The following is a 14,489-nucleotide window of genomic DNA, read 5'->3' on the forward strand; positions in this document are numbered from 1 at the left end:
ATTTTCACTTACTGTCCACAACACTGTTAGTGTTTTCTGCTGCCTTCGGCAAAGACATTAATAACCAATATGGTCTGCTGAAATGAAGATAATAATTAAAATGATTTTCTTCTGTTAAGCTATTTATTTAATGGATCATGATGATAATAATAATAATTCAATTCATTCATATAATAAGAAATTAATTTATTTCAATAATAATAAAAGTAAAACAAAAAATGAAACTAAATATATAAATGTAACATATTAATAATAATAATAATTCAATTCATTCATATAAGAAGTAATTAATTAATTTCAATAATAATAAAAGTAAAACAAAAAATGAAACTAAATATATAAATGTAACATATTAATAATAATAATAATTTAATACAATTCATTCATACAATAAGTAATTAATTTATTTCAATAATAATAAAAGTAAAACAAAAAATGAAACTAAATATATAAATGTAACATATTTATAATAATAATAATTCAATACAATTCATTCATACAATAAGTAATTAATTTATTTCAATAATAATAAAAGTAAAACAAAAAATGAAACTAAGTATATAAATGTAACATATTAATAATAATAATTCGATTAATTTATTCAATCATATTTCACAAATAAATGGGCTAAATACAATACCTAAGTAATATAATTCAATTTAATAATTCTAAATAAAATAAGTAATACCAAGTAACAACAATATTAGTTCAATTTAACAATAATAACAATAACAACGACAATAATCTCAAATATTAAACAGCCATCGCAAGGTTAATTTTGTAGCAAAATTCCCACTTCCTTCGTGGATGATTCCGTAGACTCCACTTCTTAGGTCACCAGGTTGTCAGTGTCCTCCAGCGTAACCATCGAGTCAGTCAACTAACATCGCCAAACGCTGATGTGCCGGTGGTCTCCTGGGCCAGGGATTAGTTCAGATGCGTGCAGAAGGCAAACGAATCTCACGATGTGCGGCCTCACGTGTCCCAGTGGTTGTAAACTGTAGACTTAAGAAACAGGAAAACGCGAAAGTAAAAGTAGCATTAAAAAGCATTTATGAGAAAAATACTATAGAGTATCTCAAAAAGATGTAAACACACATCAGCTGATTTAGTCTACGTGTTCAAAATGTTGAGCGGATTGCAGATAATTAACACTCGTAATATTCCGTGTTCCATCTTTTAGGAACAGCTGTCAAGATAGCTCGAAGCTTTGATTTAGTGGACGTAAGCGTACCAGCCATGTCTATTTAACCAGCACTGAGCAGACACATTGTTGAACACGACGCGTCTAAAACCGAGAACAATGGGAAATGTAAACACAAGCCAGTTTTTTTCTTCTTTGTACGATAAGATACTCAATGTTAACATAGCATATTTCAATTTCCAGCAAGATTTGATTTGACAGTTGTGTCTTGTGAGCATTCTAATTAATTTTACTTTAAAAACTGAATATCTCCGAACAGTTAACACAAAACTAAGCTGTTTGTTCTTTCCTAGCAAAGACATCCACGTGAAACAGTTGATTTGTGCATGAATTGATTTCGAATCTGTTACTCACCTGCACTCCAAAACTTACGTTTGCGTGACTAGTGATTGTTGTATTTCTGTGCTGTTTATGAAGTTGGTTAAATCGGTAAGGATGTGGAGTGGGAAACAAAGCTGTCGTAATTTTTTAAAAAATTACTATTTAACATTTTATTTTAACGAGTCATTTTAAACAGAATTTTACGAAATTTAAGCCAAACAAATAAAGTAATTTGTAATGGACGATGGTGCTGATAATGACCAGTTTATATTTCGAGGCCTGCAAAGGACTTCATTCTAATTTAACCCTCGTTTTAAGGGACTTCCAATATTATCTGTAAATAATAAGTCTCACTCGATTGCCTGAAGGGAATTTTATTTTCGTGGTCTTCCTCAGTCCGCCTAGGCAAATGCTGAGATGGTACCTTAAATTAAGCCACGGCCGCTTCCTTCCACACCCTTTCCAATTTAATATTCACTATGATCCACCGAAACGTCGTTTAATAAACTGAAAATAAAATAAGTCAGTAAATAACACAGGTAACAATGGACGAAAACTACAGAAATTTGTCGTGTCTTTTCAGACCTTCTGACATTTATACGGGGACAACAATGAGAAGTTTCCTTTTAAAACTTCACAGATAATTTTCTAACGAAAGACATAAGTTCACTTAATAAATATCTAACCTGTTATTGTCCCTTCCATACTCAGTTCACTGACTGACGTATGTCGCCGGAACATTACAGCCGGTGTTCTCTTTCCCCGGAACATTCCTTCCGTCGTCTGTTGCTTCTCCTGTCACAGAGACCTCCTTCATTACGCGGTGACCCCAGAAGTTGGCTTTCACTGGGTCCCGGTTCCTGAAACAATCCACTCAGAGACATGATTAGTTGTGAGGGCGAACATGCCTCGGTAGGCGGGCAATAATATTCGTCTTGTCCTCTCGTTCAGGCAGAAGTGTCCGTGCAACTCTGACCCAGTGCAAGTGTTGATGCGGTTGAATTCTCGAGGTAAGGATGGGCGAGTTGTTCTCTGCCGTAACTGCCACTTCGTAGGTACTCCATTTCCAGGACGAATTCGATAAAATCTGCTCCTTCTGCTGCACACGAGTAGTTCTCCGTGATTTTTGTCATCTGTAAATCGTCAAAGATCGGTGGAAATAGGACGATTTCGTCCAACTTCGTCAATTTCGGGAACCTTTTCCTCGCATCACTGACGTATTCGTGATCGTATTTACTTGTCAGGGGATTTCCCGCCAGCACCAGTTCTTCTAGAGGAAGGCCCTTCAACCAATCCAGTTTCCTCATCTCAGGTAACATGTTCCTTCCGAGGTCAAGGACTTTGAGGTTAGGAAGTTTGCTAGGAAGGGCGCTGAGGTTCTCGAGCAGGTAAAGTTTGTTTTTTGACAAATCAAGTGCTTCCAGATCGGGAAAGTTCTCCACGACGACGTCCACCACTGCCAGCATCATGCTGGGTACGAACAATGCCACAGGAAAGTTGTCAACGAGGTCTGCATCTGTGTGTAACCGAGACAAGTCCAGGGATTTTGAGCTGGCTTCGTGTCGCCTCGCTATGACCGTCTTTATTCTCTCCATCGCAGTGGAATCGGTCACGACCTGCGGCAGTCCGGGCCTCACTTCCACCAACAGCGTTTGTCCTCTTATGGCGATCTCGTCCTTCAAGCTGGCCAACTTTTCTGCAGCATTGCAGTCGTCTACGAAGAACGAAGAATTTCTTCCCGTGACTCTGTAGCAGATCGGAATGAATTCCGTCGGCCCAACATTGGCCATAACATTCCTCAAGACGTAGTTCTTTCTGTAGTTCCCTCCGTGATGAATCGTAACTTGAAACCACATGGCTGCTTTACGTATACTTTTTTCAAGACCGAGCACCAATGGTACAGAGCGCCTGAGACGCTTTAATATCCTCCGGTCACCTGAATCCATGCTTGGAGTTTTGACGACTGTACCACCAGAACTTCCTGTCTCTTCACGGTGTTTCGGATTGTATAGTTTGAATCGCCTATTACATTTTCCACTCGAGCCTGGCTTGCTAACCTTACCACCACGTCCAACACGGGCATCCACACTCAGATGTTTTTTTCCAGATTGTCCGTTGAGGTTACTTACTCGGACGCCCTCGGTGTTTTCTGTTTTTTCTGAATACCTCATTCTGGTGTTGTTGTTAAACACAATTCTTATTGCTCTGATCAAATGAAAAGGTTTTAAAACGCCTTTCTTAAAAATTCTGATTAACTTCGTGAAATGGTGCGACACACGTCTAGTTCAGATCACTCACTCAATCAGAATGGCGTCCCTGTGGCGCAATCCTGCAGATGTGACGTCACAAACCGTCGCAAACCGTAAAACAAGAAAATGTAGACATTATTAAATTAAAATTATAAACAGGATTTTTTTTGAATTGTTTTCATCGAAAGAATCGGATTAATAAAACTCTTTTCTGCTTTTTTAGAATTGTAACTGAAAGTCGGCCTCATCTGCATTTCCTGTTCTTGATTGTCAATTGTTTAGATTTGCAACTCTTCAGAAATCCTGCCACAAGGGTTAGAATCAGAGCCATCTGTAGTCTGCCCCGCGAAGCTTCTGTGTCACGTTTTGTTAATAATAACTTGAATATTGTTTATTATTAATCAAATTCTATATTAAATTACATTTTCCCAAGTCTTTTTGAATATGAAGCATCAGTATTACGCCGTACGTACACCTAACCCTTTAAAATCGAGTGGTAACAATAAGTACTGTTTGCTTTAACAGTCAATAACACTGCAATATACATTTATGTGTTTTGCAAGATTCTAGTTCTTGAATATTGACTGACAGTTGGCCTAAAACATCAGAAAAGTGAAAGAAGACGTTATGAAGTATTTAAAGTACCAACTCCAACAACTTCAACAAGGTAAACTGGTACTCATTCGATATATTACGATTACGAAAACTATTACGAAAACTGACTTTATGATCGATTTTAAGACGAAGATTTGCAGGGGTGGGATTGGACGTAAAAAGTTGTCTGACCAAAAACAGTTGGCCTCTGAACATCGATGTAAAGAACTAAGACATCAGATCTATTTAACAAATAAGGATAAGCGAAAGAAGACTTACATTGTTAAACGAGACCATATTAACAACACACGTAGAAAAACAGACGAAGATTTGCAAGGGTGGGGTTGCAAGTAGATAGCTGACTAACCAAGAACAGTTGGCCTCTGAAAAGCTACGTAAAGAAGTAAAATATCAGATTACAGGAAGCGCTCCGAAAGGATTAGCCATCGTTGTCGTCAAAAAATGACGTCATCAACAATATCACCTTATATTTGTTTATACACGGGTGTTAGTTTAGTGTCTTACTCAAGATTTTAAAAAGCAACCAACCCCCTTCGGGGGGTTGGTCAAGTGTTTAAATCCCCCATTCGGGGGGGGGGGTTAATTTAGTTTCTTACTCAGGGGTTAAAACACTTGAATGAGACACTAAACTAACTCCCCTTTGGGACTAACCAAGGTTGGTTGCGTTTTACAAACTTGACCAACCCCCCCTAGGAGCTCCGAAAGGAGCGCCCTGCTCTAGTATAATAAAAATTGACAACTGCGTCCAAATGAGCAATAGATGGACGGCTCAGCAATAATGCGTGACACTTTTACTTTCGATGTATGTGTACTGGAACACATAATAACCGATCAGATAAAATGCATCGTTAACCACCTAGTTGTGGCTGACGCTCGTTAGTGAGCGTAATAAAGTGTGGCTGGCTGCAGCAATCTAACAATGAATTTCGTTTGATCGGTTCTGCTGACCTACAAATTACTCGCTCCGACCCGAATCAATTGCTCTCAAAGAATTATAACCAGTAAGTAAAGAACTAAGACAAATACCGTAAGTAAAAGCATAAGGCATAAACCACATAGGACCCAAAGAGAATACCACAAAACGTAACTTGTTCTCCATTTGTATCGAAACAGATTAAAGTCATTTCATAACCTTGAACGAAACCTTGTGATAAATATATTCTATTGCGTTTGTAACTTTAATTTTAAGCTACGTAATGTAATGTAGAATTTGTGGTTTTCACGGTGGTGAGTCTGGGTTGTTGCGCCATGTTGTCTGGTAGAAGTTTACCAACGTTTCAGAAGTCCCTGTTGCCTCGATCATCAGGGCGAGTTGAGTTAGTTAAGTTAGGTTTTGTTATTTTAGGTTAGGCTAGGTTCCTGTAAGAACAACGCAAGAATTAAAGTTGTTTTGCATGTTCTTTAAAGACGATTTATCAACTTTATATATTAACAGTCGTCCAAGATTTTAAAATTACATGTGGTTATCTGTCATGATTTGACTCTCTGGTGATCTCCTGAACTACAGTCATGGTCATTGGTATCACAAATACTAACTGAAAGACATTCATAAGACTTCACATGAAGACAATGTATTTAAGAACCTTCTTCGCTTAGGAGTTCCGTGTTCGAAATTTGAGCTCAATCTAACTATAACTTTTCTGTAATATGGAGACATTGTCCTGAGGAAGGCATTACCACTTTCTTAAACATCCACCCGTCATCATTATCATAATCATTCCATCATTCGATTATACACATACAATGGTTACATATGGGTCGTAAATAATTTAGAAATCAATCAATTATGAGGCTTCCTTTCCGTGGTATTTCTATGTTTGTTATTGATAATACTATCATGGCTGCTACTCAGACTTGTGAGGTGAAATGAATAAGATCTTGTGGCTTCGTAAGGCGATGAACCTTCGAAAAGTAAACCAATTCCATGAAGCCGATTCGATCCTAATCTTAACGAAATTTACTGCCCTTTATTGATCCCAAAAGTTTGTCACCGTCATCACAATAGCCTGTCACTGGTTTGTACTCTGAGCCAGATAATTCTAATAAAAACTCTCCCAGCCGATTTCCCTAAGATCCTCCCACATGCACCTACATTTTCCAAGTAATGTCTTCCCTTCAGGCTTTACAACAATTTTGTTATTTTATTATTTATTTAGTGTTCTGTCTGACGACAGGTCCATATGAACAGGATCCTTCCATCCTTTTCTCGGACTGGGACCTGTTCATATACGTTCTTGGCAGAAAATCCAGAAGTGGTTTGCCATTACCTTCTTCTGTGTGTGAATGGAGTAATTGTTGGGATGCCACGGAGAAACCGGGGAAGCCCCCGGAGGAAAACTCCATGTTGCCTAGACCACGGCCTTGCCCAACACAAGTTATAAATTCGGGCACCGCCGGGAATTGAACCCGGGACCCCAGTATTACAAGGCCAGCGTTCTAACCGCTAGAGGGTAAGGAGACTTAAATTTTTTGCCGAGGTTAACAGTACACCGAGTTTTACATTTAAGTCCCTAAACCGCGTTCTAACCGCTAGACTACCGTGGCTATTAACAATTTTGTGCCCATTTATAATCTCCTCCCTGCATACTATATAACAATTATTACAGTATATTTTTAAACAAACATAAGCTAAGAACACAGCAACCGAGCTTATTTTAATAGCGATATCTAATCACAGTCGCAGGACGCGTGAAATCTTTATAATACCACTTTACAGGTTAACTTAACAGTACGCGTCTATTAAAATGCGCAATGCCAATTCTTTGGAAGCCTGAAATGCACCACGCCGATTGCAGTTTCAAACTTGTATGCAAGCTTTTGGGAACGGGCAAGATACTTTCGTGTCGTTAAGAGTAAATACGTGTAACCTCAATTCCACTACCAAAATCAGAATGAAGGAAAACAGCACGGCAAAAGAAGGGACACGGAAGAAGATTTGTGACGGTGAGATTTTGACTATCGCTGTGAATTCATCTATGCATGACGGAGGTGGAAATCTCAGCCTGGAGTAACAATGAACAATTAAGTCTTTACTGCTAAGATACTTCTTTAGATTAAAGTGAATGATTAATTACAGAAAGAAGTTCGTTTGTTTGTTTCCAGCAAACATTAAATTTGCTTAACCATGCATAATTTATGATAATCATAACCAAACTACTTAAGATTTCCATGGGAAAAGAAACATTGCAAAAATTCACACTGTCATAAACTTGTAGAAATTTGTTTCACTAGTTCTTTTGTTATTTAGGATCCACATATAAATGATTTCCGGGCAGAACTCATAAAGCCTACTTTCCTATTTGTAGACGCACAAATCATGTGTTGCATCAATTGTAGGTGATGTAGATTGACAGAACAATATAATACAATGCAACTTCTGGGTTAGCGTGCTCACCTGGCTCTCTCCTGGCAAGAGAACGGACAGACAAACAAATACATTTTGTTAACAAGGCAATTTTCGCAACCCCAAAATATTATTTCCCTCATGGTAAGCAGATGAACATTTTTTGAGTCATGGCAATATAATCTATATATATATATATATATATATATATATATATATATATCGACTACAAATTATCTCTTTACTTATTAACCAACCTAACACCTAAAACTGCCTTTGAATTCTGTTTTCAGTGTTCTTCTGGTCTTCCTGTTATTTTAATTTCGCTGTAATTGTTGTCATCTGTCTTTGCTCATTCTATTTTACTGTCTTGTCATATCTTTGTCTTACTAGAAATTTTATTTTCGACTTTAATTTCTCACAAATTTTAGTATTCCATTTCTGTCTAGTCGTAAGTAGCTTTATCTAAATAACGATCTAAGTCTCATTTCAGCAATATGTGACCTCCATTTTGTTTCTTTCATTTCAATTTCGTGTTTCGCAGTTGAATTTTAACGCTGGTTTAATATAGGCTATACTGTATCTACGTGTAATTTTAAACAGCCAATGTGATCCAGCTTCATATGAACTGAAATATAAGCAACCAACACACTCGTAAGCACTTTCCCTCTGTAGTAGGGAGACTAGTTCCCCTGTATCTTACGTCTTGTCAAGAGAGGTTTCCCTTCGTTCTTCATTCCGAATCACACAATTCTTTTTACAATGACGAAGATGTCTGCACGTGCGACCTTTCTCTTCATTGTCACGTTTGTAAATAGTCTGAATACAGTTTCAGCTGATTAAGTGCAATTTCTCCATAACCGTTGAACTACATTCGAGTTTATGCACGAACAGGATGGACACCAAAACAGCCGTAAGATTCTGTTGAATGCGCGACCAACAAAAGGGCGTAATTTTTATTTTACAGCAAAAATTATCAAAGGTTAACGCACCGACCTTATTCCTAAGATGAAATGGCTTTAAAATTTCCCGGTACAGAGGAACGAAAATTTAAATTACACATGTACACTCGCAAATACTAACTCTGCCATTTACGGATGTTCATTTGACGAAATTGCACCACAGTTTAACTAAAGAAATTAACACTTCTTTTATGTTACGACTAAAACACTTTTCTTACAACACACGCGAAGAATCACAGTTATAAAATTTTACCAGCGAAATCTTGGCTGTCGAATAGCGGCATTTGTTTAATCTAGTTTCGGTCTCGCCCCTTCGTTCATGTCGGATATTGGTTTTTATCAGTACTGATTATTCTTACTAAGATTTCAAGGACTACCCCCTGTCGTCTGTTGTGGCTAAGAATTAAGTCTAGAACGGTTTCTTTAAATATTTGGAACAACTTCCTAAACTGGATAAGTCGTTATTGATTATTATGTTAAATAAATACATATCTGTATATGTTATATATTTAGTTGACTTTATATCATTTACATGGTTTTACCAGCCCTATCTAGCGATTGTCTTTAGGTCCATACTGTGATTCAATTTCATTTAACGTACGTAAATTAGAAACTGAATTCCAATTATTAAAAGCTGCACTTAGTATTAAGAGGCCATCAACTAATATATCCGCAAGGGTGACTAGAAATTTTGCAGACTTCCTTAGATAGAACATTATCCGTTTATCCGAGTATCTTATTCATAATAGCATTTGTCTCAGTCATGTAGGATAACCCTAGATTAAAGAATTATAACAACATTGTCAAGCAGTGTTTTAAATCTGAACCATTGACCTCGCCTTCATCTGAAATCCGATGTCATTCTGGGTACGTCTCGCCCGTTCTCATTGAATACGTTTAAAAACCCCTGAGGAAGACATCAAATAGCTGATCAATCTGGAATCGTACCGTCTTGTACGAACCCTGAAGGAAAAGGCGTAGTGGCCAAGTGTGCTCTGTACTCCTTGAACTGTAAGCTGGATGTATCCCAGACGATGGTAACGAAGAGGTTATCATAAATACACAGTACATTTATGAACAAAAGGAGAAAGGAGACAACTTAGGGGATTCTTCAGGTGGTATAGTTGTGAGTGTTAAAAGTAAAATACGGTTGTATAAAAAATACATTTATTGCCACCGTTTTCTTGCAAAAATATCACTAGGTAAAAAATATATTACAGAGTATGAAAAAGGTATGACAGTATGTGTACAGAAACACAAGTCCCGTCTGAAACACATTTTCACTAATGCAATGGTTGGGCACGAGATGGAAGTATCGTGCAGAATTAGCAGTTCACGTTCAGGCCAACTTCACGTCGAATTATCCATGTACATCTCGCTGGTATTTATCTTGAAGAACAGATTACAGCCCGTAGGTACCCGTAATATAATTATGAAGCCATTTACCCTTCTACTAATTTATTGATGCTCAGTTCCTTGAAAGAGTAAGTTTTTCGAAGAAAATCTCGAAAACTGGACCACCTACCATGATCCCATGGTACCCATTTGGAAATAAAGTAGAACGTTCCCTGTAGCGTTTTCGTTCCTGAACTCCGGTTTATTCCTTTTTGTTTATCGACGATAACAAGGGAGAAGAACGTTCTGTTGAGAGGGGCTTGTCGACAAGAAAGTCGATTTCAGGAGTCGACATTTGGCTTTCCTGGTCTCGTTGATGGATACGTCGTTTTTAAAGAGACCAAGCTGGTTGTTACAATTGACTGAAGATGATGCACGCATTCATCCGTTGTCGCGATGGGCCGCATAACGTTCTCCCGCTTAATACGGACCACTGCCTCCTGGAGGCCCATAGCTGGAAGAAGGCCCCGATGGTCCAGTACCACCAATGACACCACCGCCGCCACCGCCATGGCCTCCACCAATACCGCCTCCAATTCCACCGCCATGACCTCCACCAATACCGCCTCCAATTCCACCGCCAATTCCTCCACCAATACCGCCTCCAATTCCACCGCCATGACCTCCGCCAATTCCACCGCCGCCTGCTGCCTCCTTCTGTGTCTTGTATCTGATGAAGTAGACCTCTGGTTTGCTGGGGGCGGTAGGTACTGGAGCTGGTATGTCGATTTCTGGGGCTTCTTCTGGTTTCTTGACCAAAACGTAGATAAGTGTTTTCTGTTCATCTTGTGCAAACTGTGGAATAACAGGAGCAGTTGGGGTTGGTGGTGTGGGAGCCTTGATAAAAATGATTTTGTAATGTTTCTGTGCGGCAGGAAGTGGTGCAATAGGTCTGCTAGGTCTCTCGAAATGAGGTTCTGGGGGTGGTACATGGACGTAGATGTGCTTCTGGATCAGAGAACCTCCTCCTCCGAATCCACCACCACCGCCTCCTCCGAATCCTCCCCCAAAGCCACCACCAAATCCCCCGCCGAATCCGCCGCCGCCGCCGCCCCCATGACCTCCTCCGAAGCCGCCGCCGCCGCCGCCACCTCCACCGTTTCCTCCGAATCCACCGCTAAATCCACCGCCGCCGCCGCCTCCGAAGCCGCCGCCGCCGCCGCCTCCGAAGCCACCGCCTCCTCCTGAAGGAGCGCCGTAGCTCGAGGACGGGGGGCTGTACGAGTAGCCAGCTTCTGGCCTGGCGTGTGCCAGCACTCCCAAGGAAGCCACCAGCTGGAAGTAAACAATTATTTTTCTTAAAGTCCGGGAACTGATCTGCTCTGACAGAATATTATTCATTTTCCGCATGCAACTAAAGGCATTATAGCAACATCTGTGGACTAACGAAAGCGTAATTCATCTACGACCAGTATTAAAAAATGTAAAATATAAAAATAAAGAATGTAAACGCTTATAACAAACTGTGCTAGGACGTGTGTATCTTTCACGTTTAAGAGAAAATCCAAGTTCGCGCGATCAGCATTAAAGAATTTGCCTCAAATTCCAGATGCCTGGATGATCTGCTTGAAATGTTTTACAGTTTCCTACAGTCCATCAAAAACGACGAGAGACAGTTCTTTAACCGGGACACGACAGCCCACCTTCATATCTCTCTTTTTCACCATTGATATCAATTATCATCCCACACTGCATAACCACTGACGATGGTACAAGGACTTAAAAGAACGTTTCACCTGATTGTGCCATCATTGCCTCAGTTTCGTATTTAAACCAGTGGCACTGTCTGCACATTGTGTCTCTGCATATGATTAGTCAGATTTTGTATAAACAATACGAAGTCAAACAACTCTACTAGAACCTACTAAAATTATGTACATTTCCAGTGGAATGGTTGGTCACCAAAATGCACTTAATTTGCTTCTTATTGAATTAAGTTTATAATCTGTTAACAGCAAAATGATGTTCATCTCTTAAGCTCACATAGATATAAATGTTACTTACACGACTTAACGACATTATATCAACTACAACGGTAGTATGTTACGTTCATAAATTTGAATAAATTTAGGTTTACCATCACATTAGTAATGTGAGGTTAAACGGTGTGTCCTATGTAATTTGTAGTCCTATACAGGATTTGTATGCAATGTGGATTAAAAAGAGAAGGTGTGACCTCTATGTTTGAAATTTCTCCAGAATTAGCTTCATATTTTATAATGACGTCGACACGGACAATGACGTTTTCAATCCTCGCAAAGGATTATGAATAATGGCGTCATTCCTGACAGTCATCATCCGACATCACGACTTTCAGCATCCATCACATTGGATGGGGAGGAAGATGAGAGCTACATGTCATGAACTATAATCCAGGTTTTGTTATTAAATGGCGTTGAGTTCCGTGAATAAACTGGATACAGGGCTGCATATAAATTGAAATGGAAATGATTCACCGTCCAAAGCATTAATCTAAAAGAAGCCATCATTTCTTTTTCTTTCGAACAAACATCGTAACAAGGCTGCAAATGCAATGATCACTACTTACAGACTTACGTGCATTCCATGTACGTGTACTGATGAAGGTCGAAGGTCAGTACACTGACAAAACACATCGCAAAAAATATGCAATGGGCCTACATAAAATAGTTTTGCTCCACATTTTGTCGCGTGCTTTTAGTTTTATTTTCAGTTCATTTTGTGCGATGTTGCAGAATGAACAATTGATAAAACTGCAAACGAAAGAATTTTGTTGCAAGTTGTTGGCCAAAGACATTTATTTCCATTATAAGACTGTAAATGACATTGTTTTAATTTGCAGTGTTCTTAAAATCTTATATTCGAGCAGCCTCCGTCGCAGATAGGTCAATTGCACATTCAGACCGTCATCATACTACATGCACCTGTCCTCAAGAACTGTAACTTCTCCGTGTTTCGGAGCAGAATCATATTAAACGTTCTGAAGTTCAACCGGTCTCGGGACTTACCACGAGAAGCTTCATGGCTGACGTGTGCGTTCTCTGCCAACAGCTAGATCCCTTAACGATGATCCTTGGCGGACGGATTGATGTAAACTGATGCTTTAGTTGAGAACCGAGAGGATTTATAAGGGCTCCCCTTTCCTTATGAATAAGATGCAAAGTGAGAGATGCCTAGCAGTGGGACTGTTAGGTGGCAAGAAGGAGATAGTTTGGTCTCAATAGCAGGCCATTCTCCCACTCTTTCCTTCTCTCTTTCTTTGTACTCGTTTGACCACAGGCAATGCCTATAACAAGCTCCATTGAAATGAAGTCTCCAAGACTCCCTTTCTATACATTTTTTCCCTCTATTTTCTCTTTCTCTCTGCCCTCCTACACTTGCAATGGACATGCGGTGCTTATGGTTTTCTATTTCCTGTGTGTACGGTTTGAACATGTATTCGATCAACCATGAAAATGAAGGCGATACTATCCTTCGAAACGTTGGTAATTACCTACAATGTTAGCACAAGATTTGAAGTTTACCATTTTAATATTATCACCCTATCTGCTTCTAGGTTTCCTAAGTATCCTCTTCTTTTGAGGATTTCCAACCAAACAGGTCTATCTGTAAGCATTTCTTACGTTAGCCAAGCGTGCCCATCACATTTCCCTTGATTCAATCAGTTCAATGATCGTACGTTACAAAAATGTTTACATTCCTCCATATGTAAATCTACAGTTTTACGTAGTTACTGTGCTGGCACTTTTCAACCTAATGATCAATTTTAATTACTTAATACTGTAGTACATGTTCATCGAAATAATTTAAATCCATTTATAAAAGTGTTATTTACAGTTTTACCATAAATCAGTTTACGTAACATTAATCTTAACTGTATGAGATAAGCTCAAAATACATTTATGCTCTTATGCAAAATAGTCGTTAAAATTTTCAAAAATAAATTAAAATTGTAACTGTCCTACAAATATTTGCAATATTATCCTATATAAAACGCAATTAAATTCGGTTTTACCTTTCCCGAGATTTTTCACGCGTACGGTGGAATATGATCAAGCCCTACGTCACTTCGGCTGCTCATGAAGTCACCTTACTTATTCCCAGATCGAGACCCTGTCCTATCTGCTCAAGTAGCCTACTGGTAGGTTCATTTCTGTGTATTTCACAACCACATGCTGCTCTGCAGCAGGGATTAACAGTCATTCAGATGTCCGTAACTAAGTTATACTACATCTGACATTCGTTTGTTATTAGAAGCGTTAAAATGAGATGAAAAGGGCTGCTAGTTTTTTGATTCTATGTCAATGTTAGCCTACGGGTTCGATTTTCATTAAGCTCGATATGACAGACGCTCAGTAAATTTTGTCAACCCATTCTGATTTTTGTTTAATGTGATTCATTTTAAGTGTCGTCTGTTTGAG

At 38.9% G+C, this 14,489-nt stretch overlaps 2 protein-coding genes across 2 annotated transcripts; both read right to left on the reverse strand.

Annotated features, from left to right (window-relative positions):
* Positions 1-610: 610 nt before the first annotated feature.
* LOC147873419 (nuclear RNA export factor 1-like) lies at positions 611-4,199 on the reverse strand. Its single transcript, XM_087351173.1, has 2 exons — positions 2,212-4,199; positions 611-2,032 (listed from the first exon to the last, which is right to left on the reverse strand). Exon 1 carries the CDS (start codon positions 3,694-3,696, stop codon positions 2,473-2,475), a length of 1,224 nt encoding a protein of 407 aa, XP_087207299.1. The 5' UTR covers positions 3,697-4,199; the 3' UTR covers positions 611-2,032; positions 2,212-2,472.
* Positions 4,200-9,844: 5,645 nt separating this feature from the next.
* Positions 9,845-13,223, reverse strand: TwdlT (TweedleT). Its single transcript, XM_022079538.2, has 2 exons — positions 13,077-13,223; positions 9,845-11,364 (listed from the first exon to the last, which is right to left on the reverse strand). Exons 1-2 carry the CDS (start codon positions 13,089-13,091, stop codon positions 10,510-10,512), a joined length of 870 nt encoding a protein of 289 aa, XP_021935230.2. The 5' UTR covers positions 13,092-13,223; the 3' UTR covers positions 9,845-10,509.
* Positions 13,224-14,489: the final 1,266 nt, after the last annotated feature.

Source organism: Zootermopsis nevadensis, unplaced genomic scaffold (assembly GCF_977971745.1).
Source record: "Zootermopsis nevadensis isolate Lab colony 2312 unplaced genomic scaffold, Znev_1.0 Znev_ptg000018l, whole genome shotgun sequence".
NCBI lineage: Eukaryota > Metazoa > Arthropoda > Insecta > Blattodea > Termopsidae > Zootermopsis > Zootermopsis nevadensis.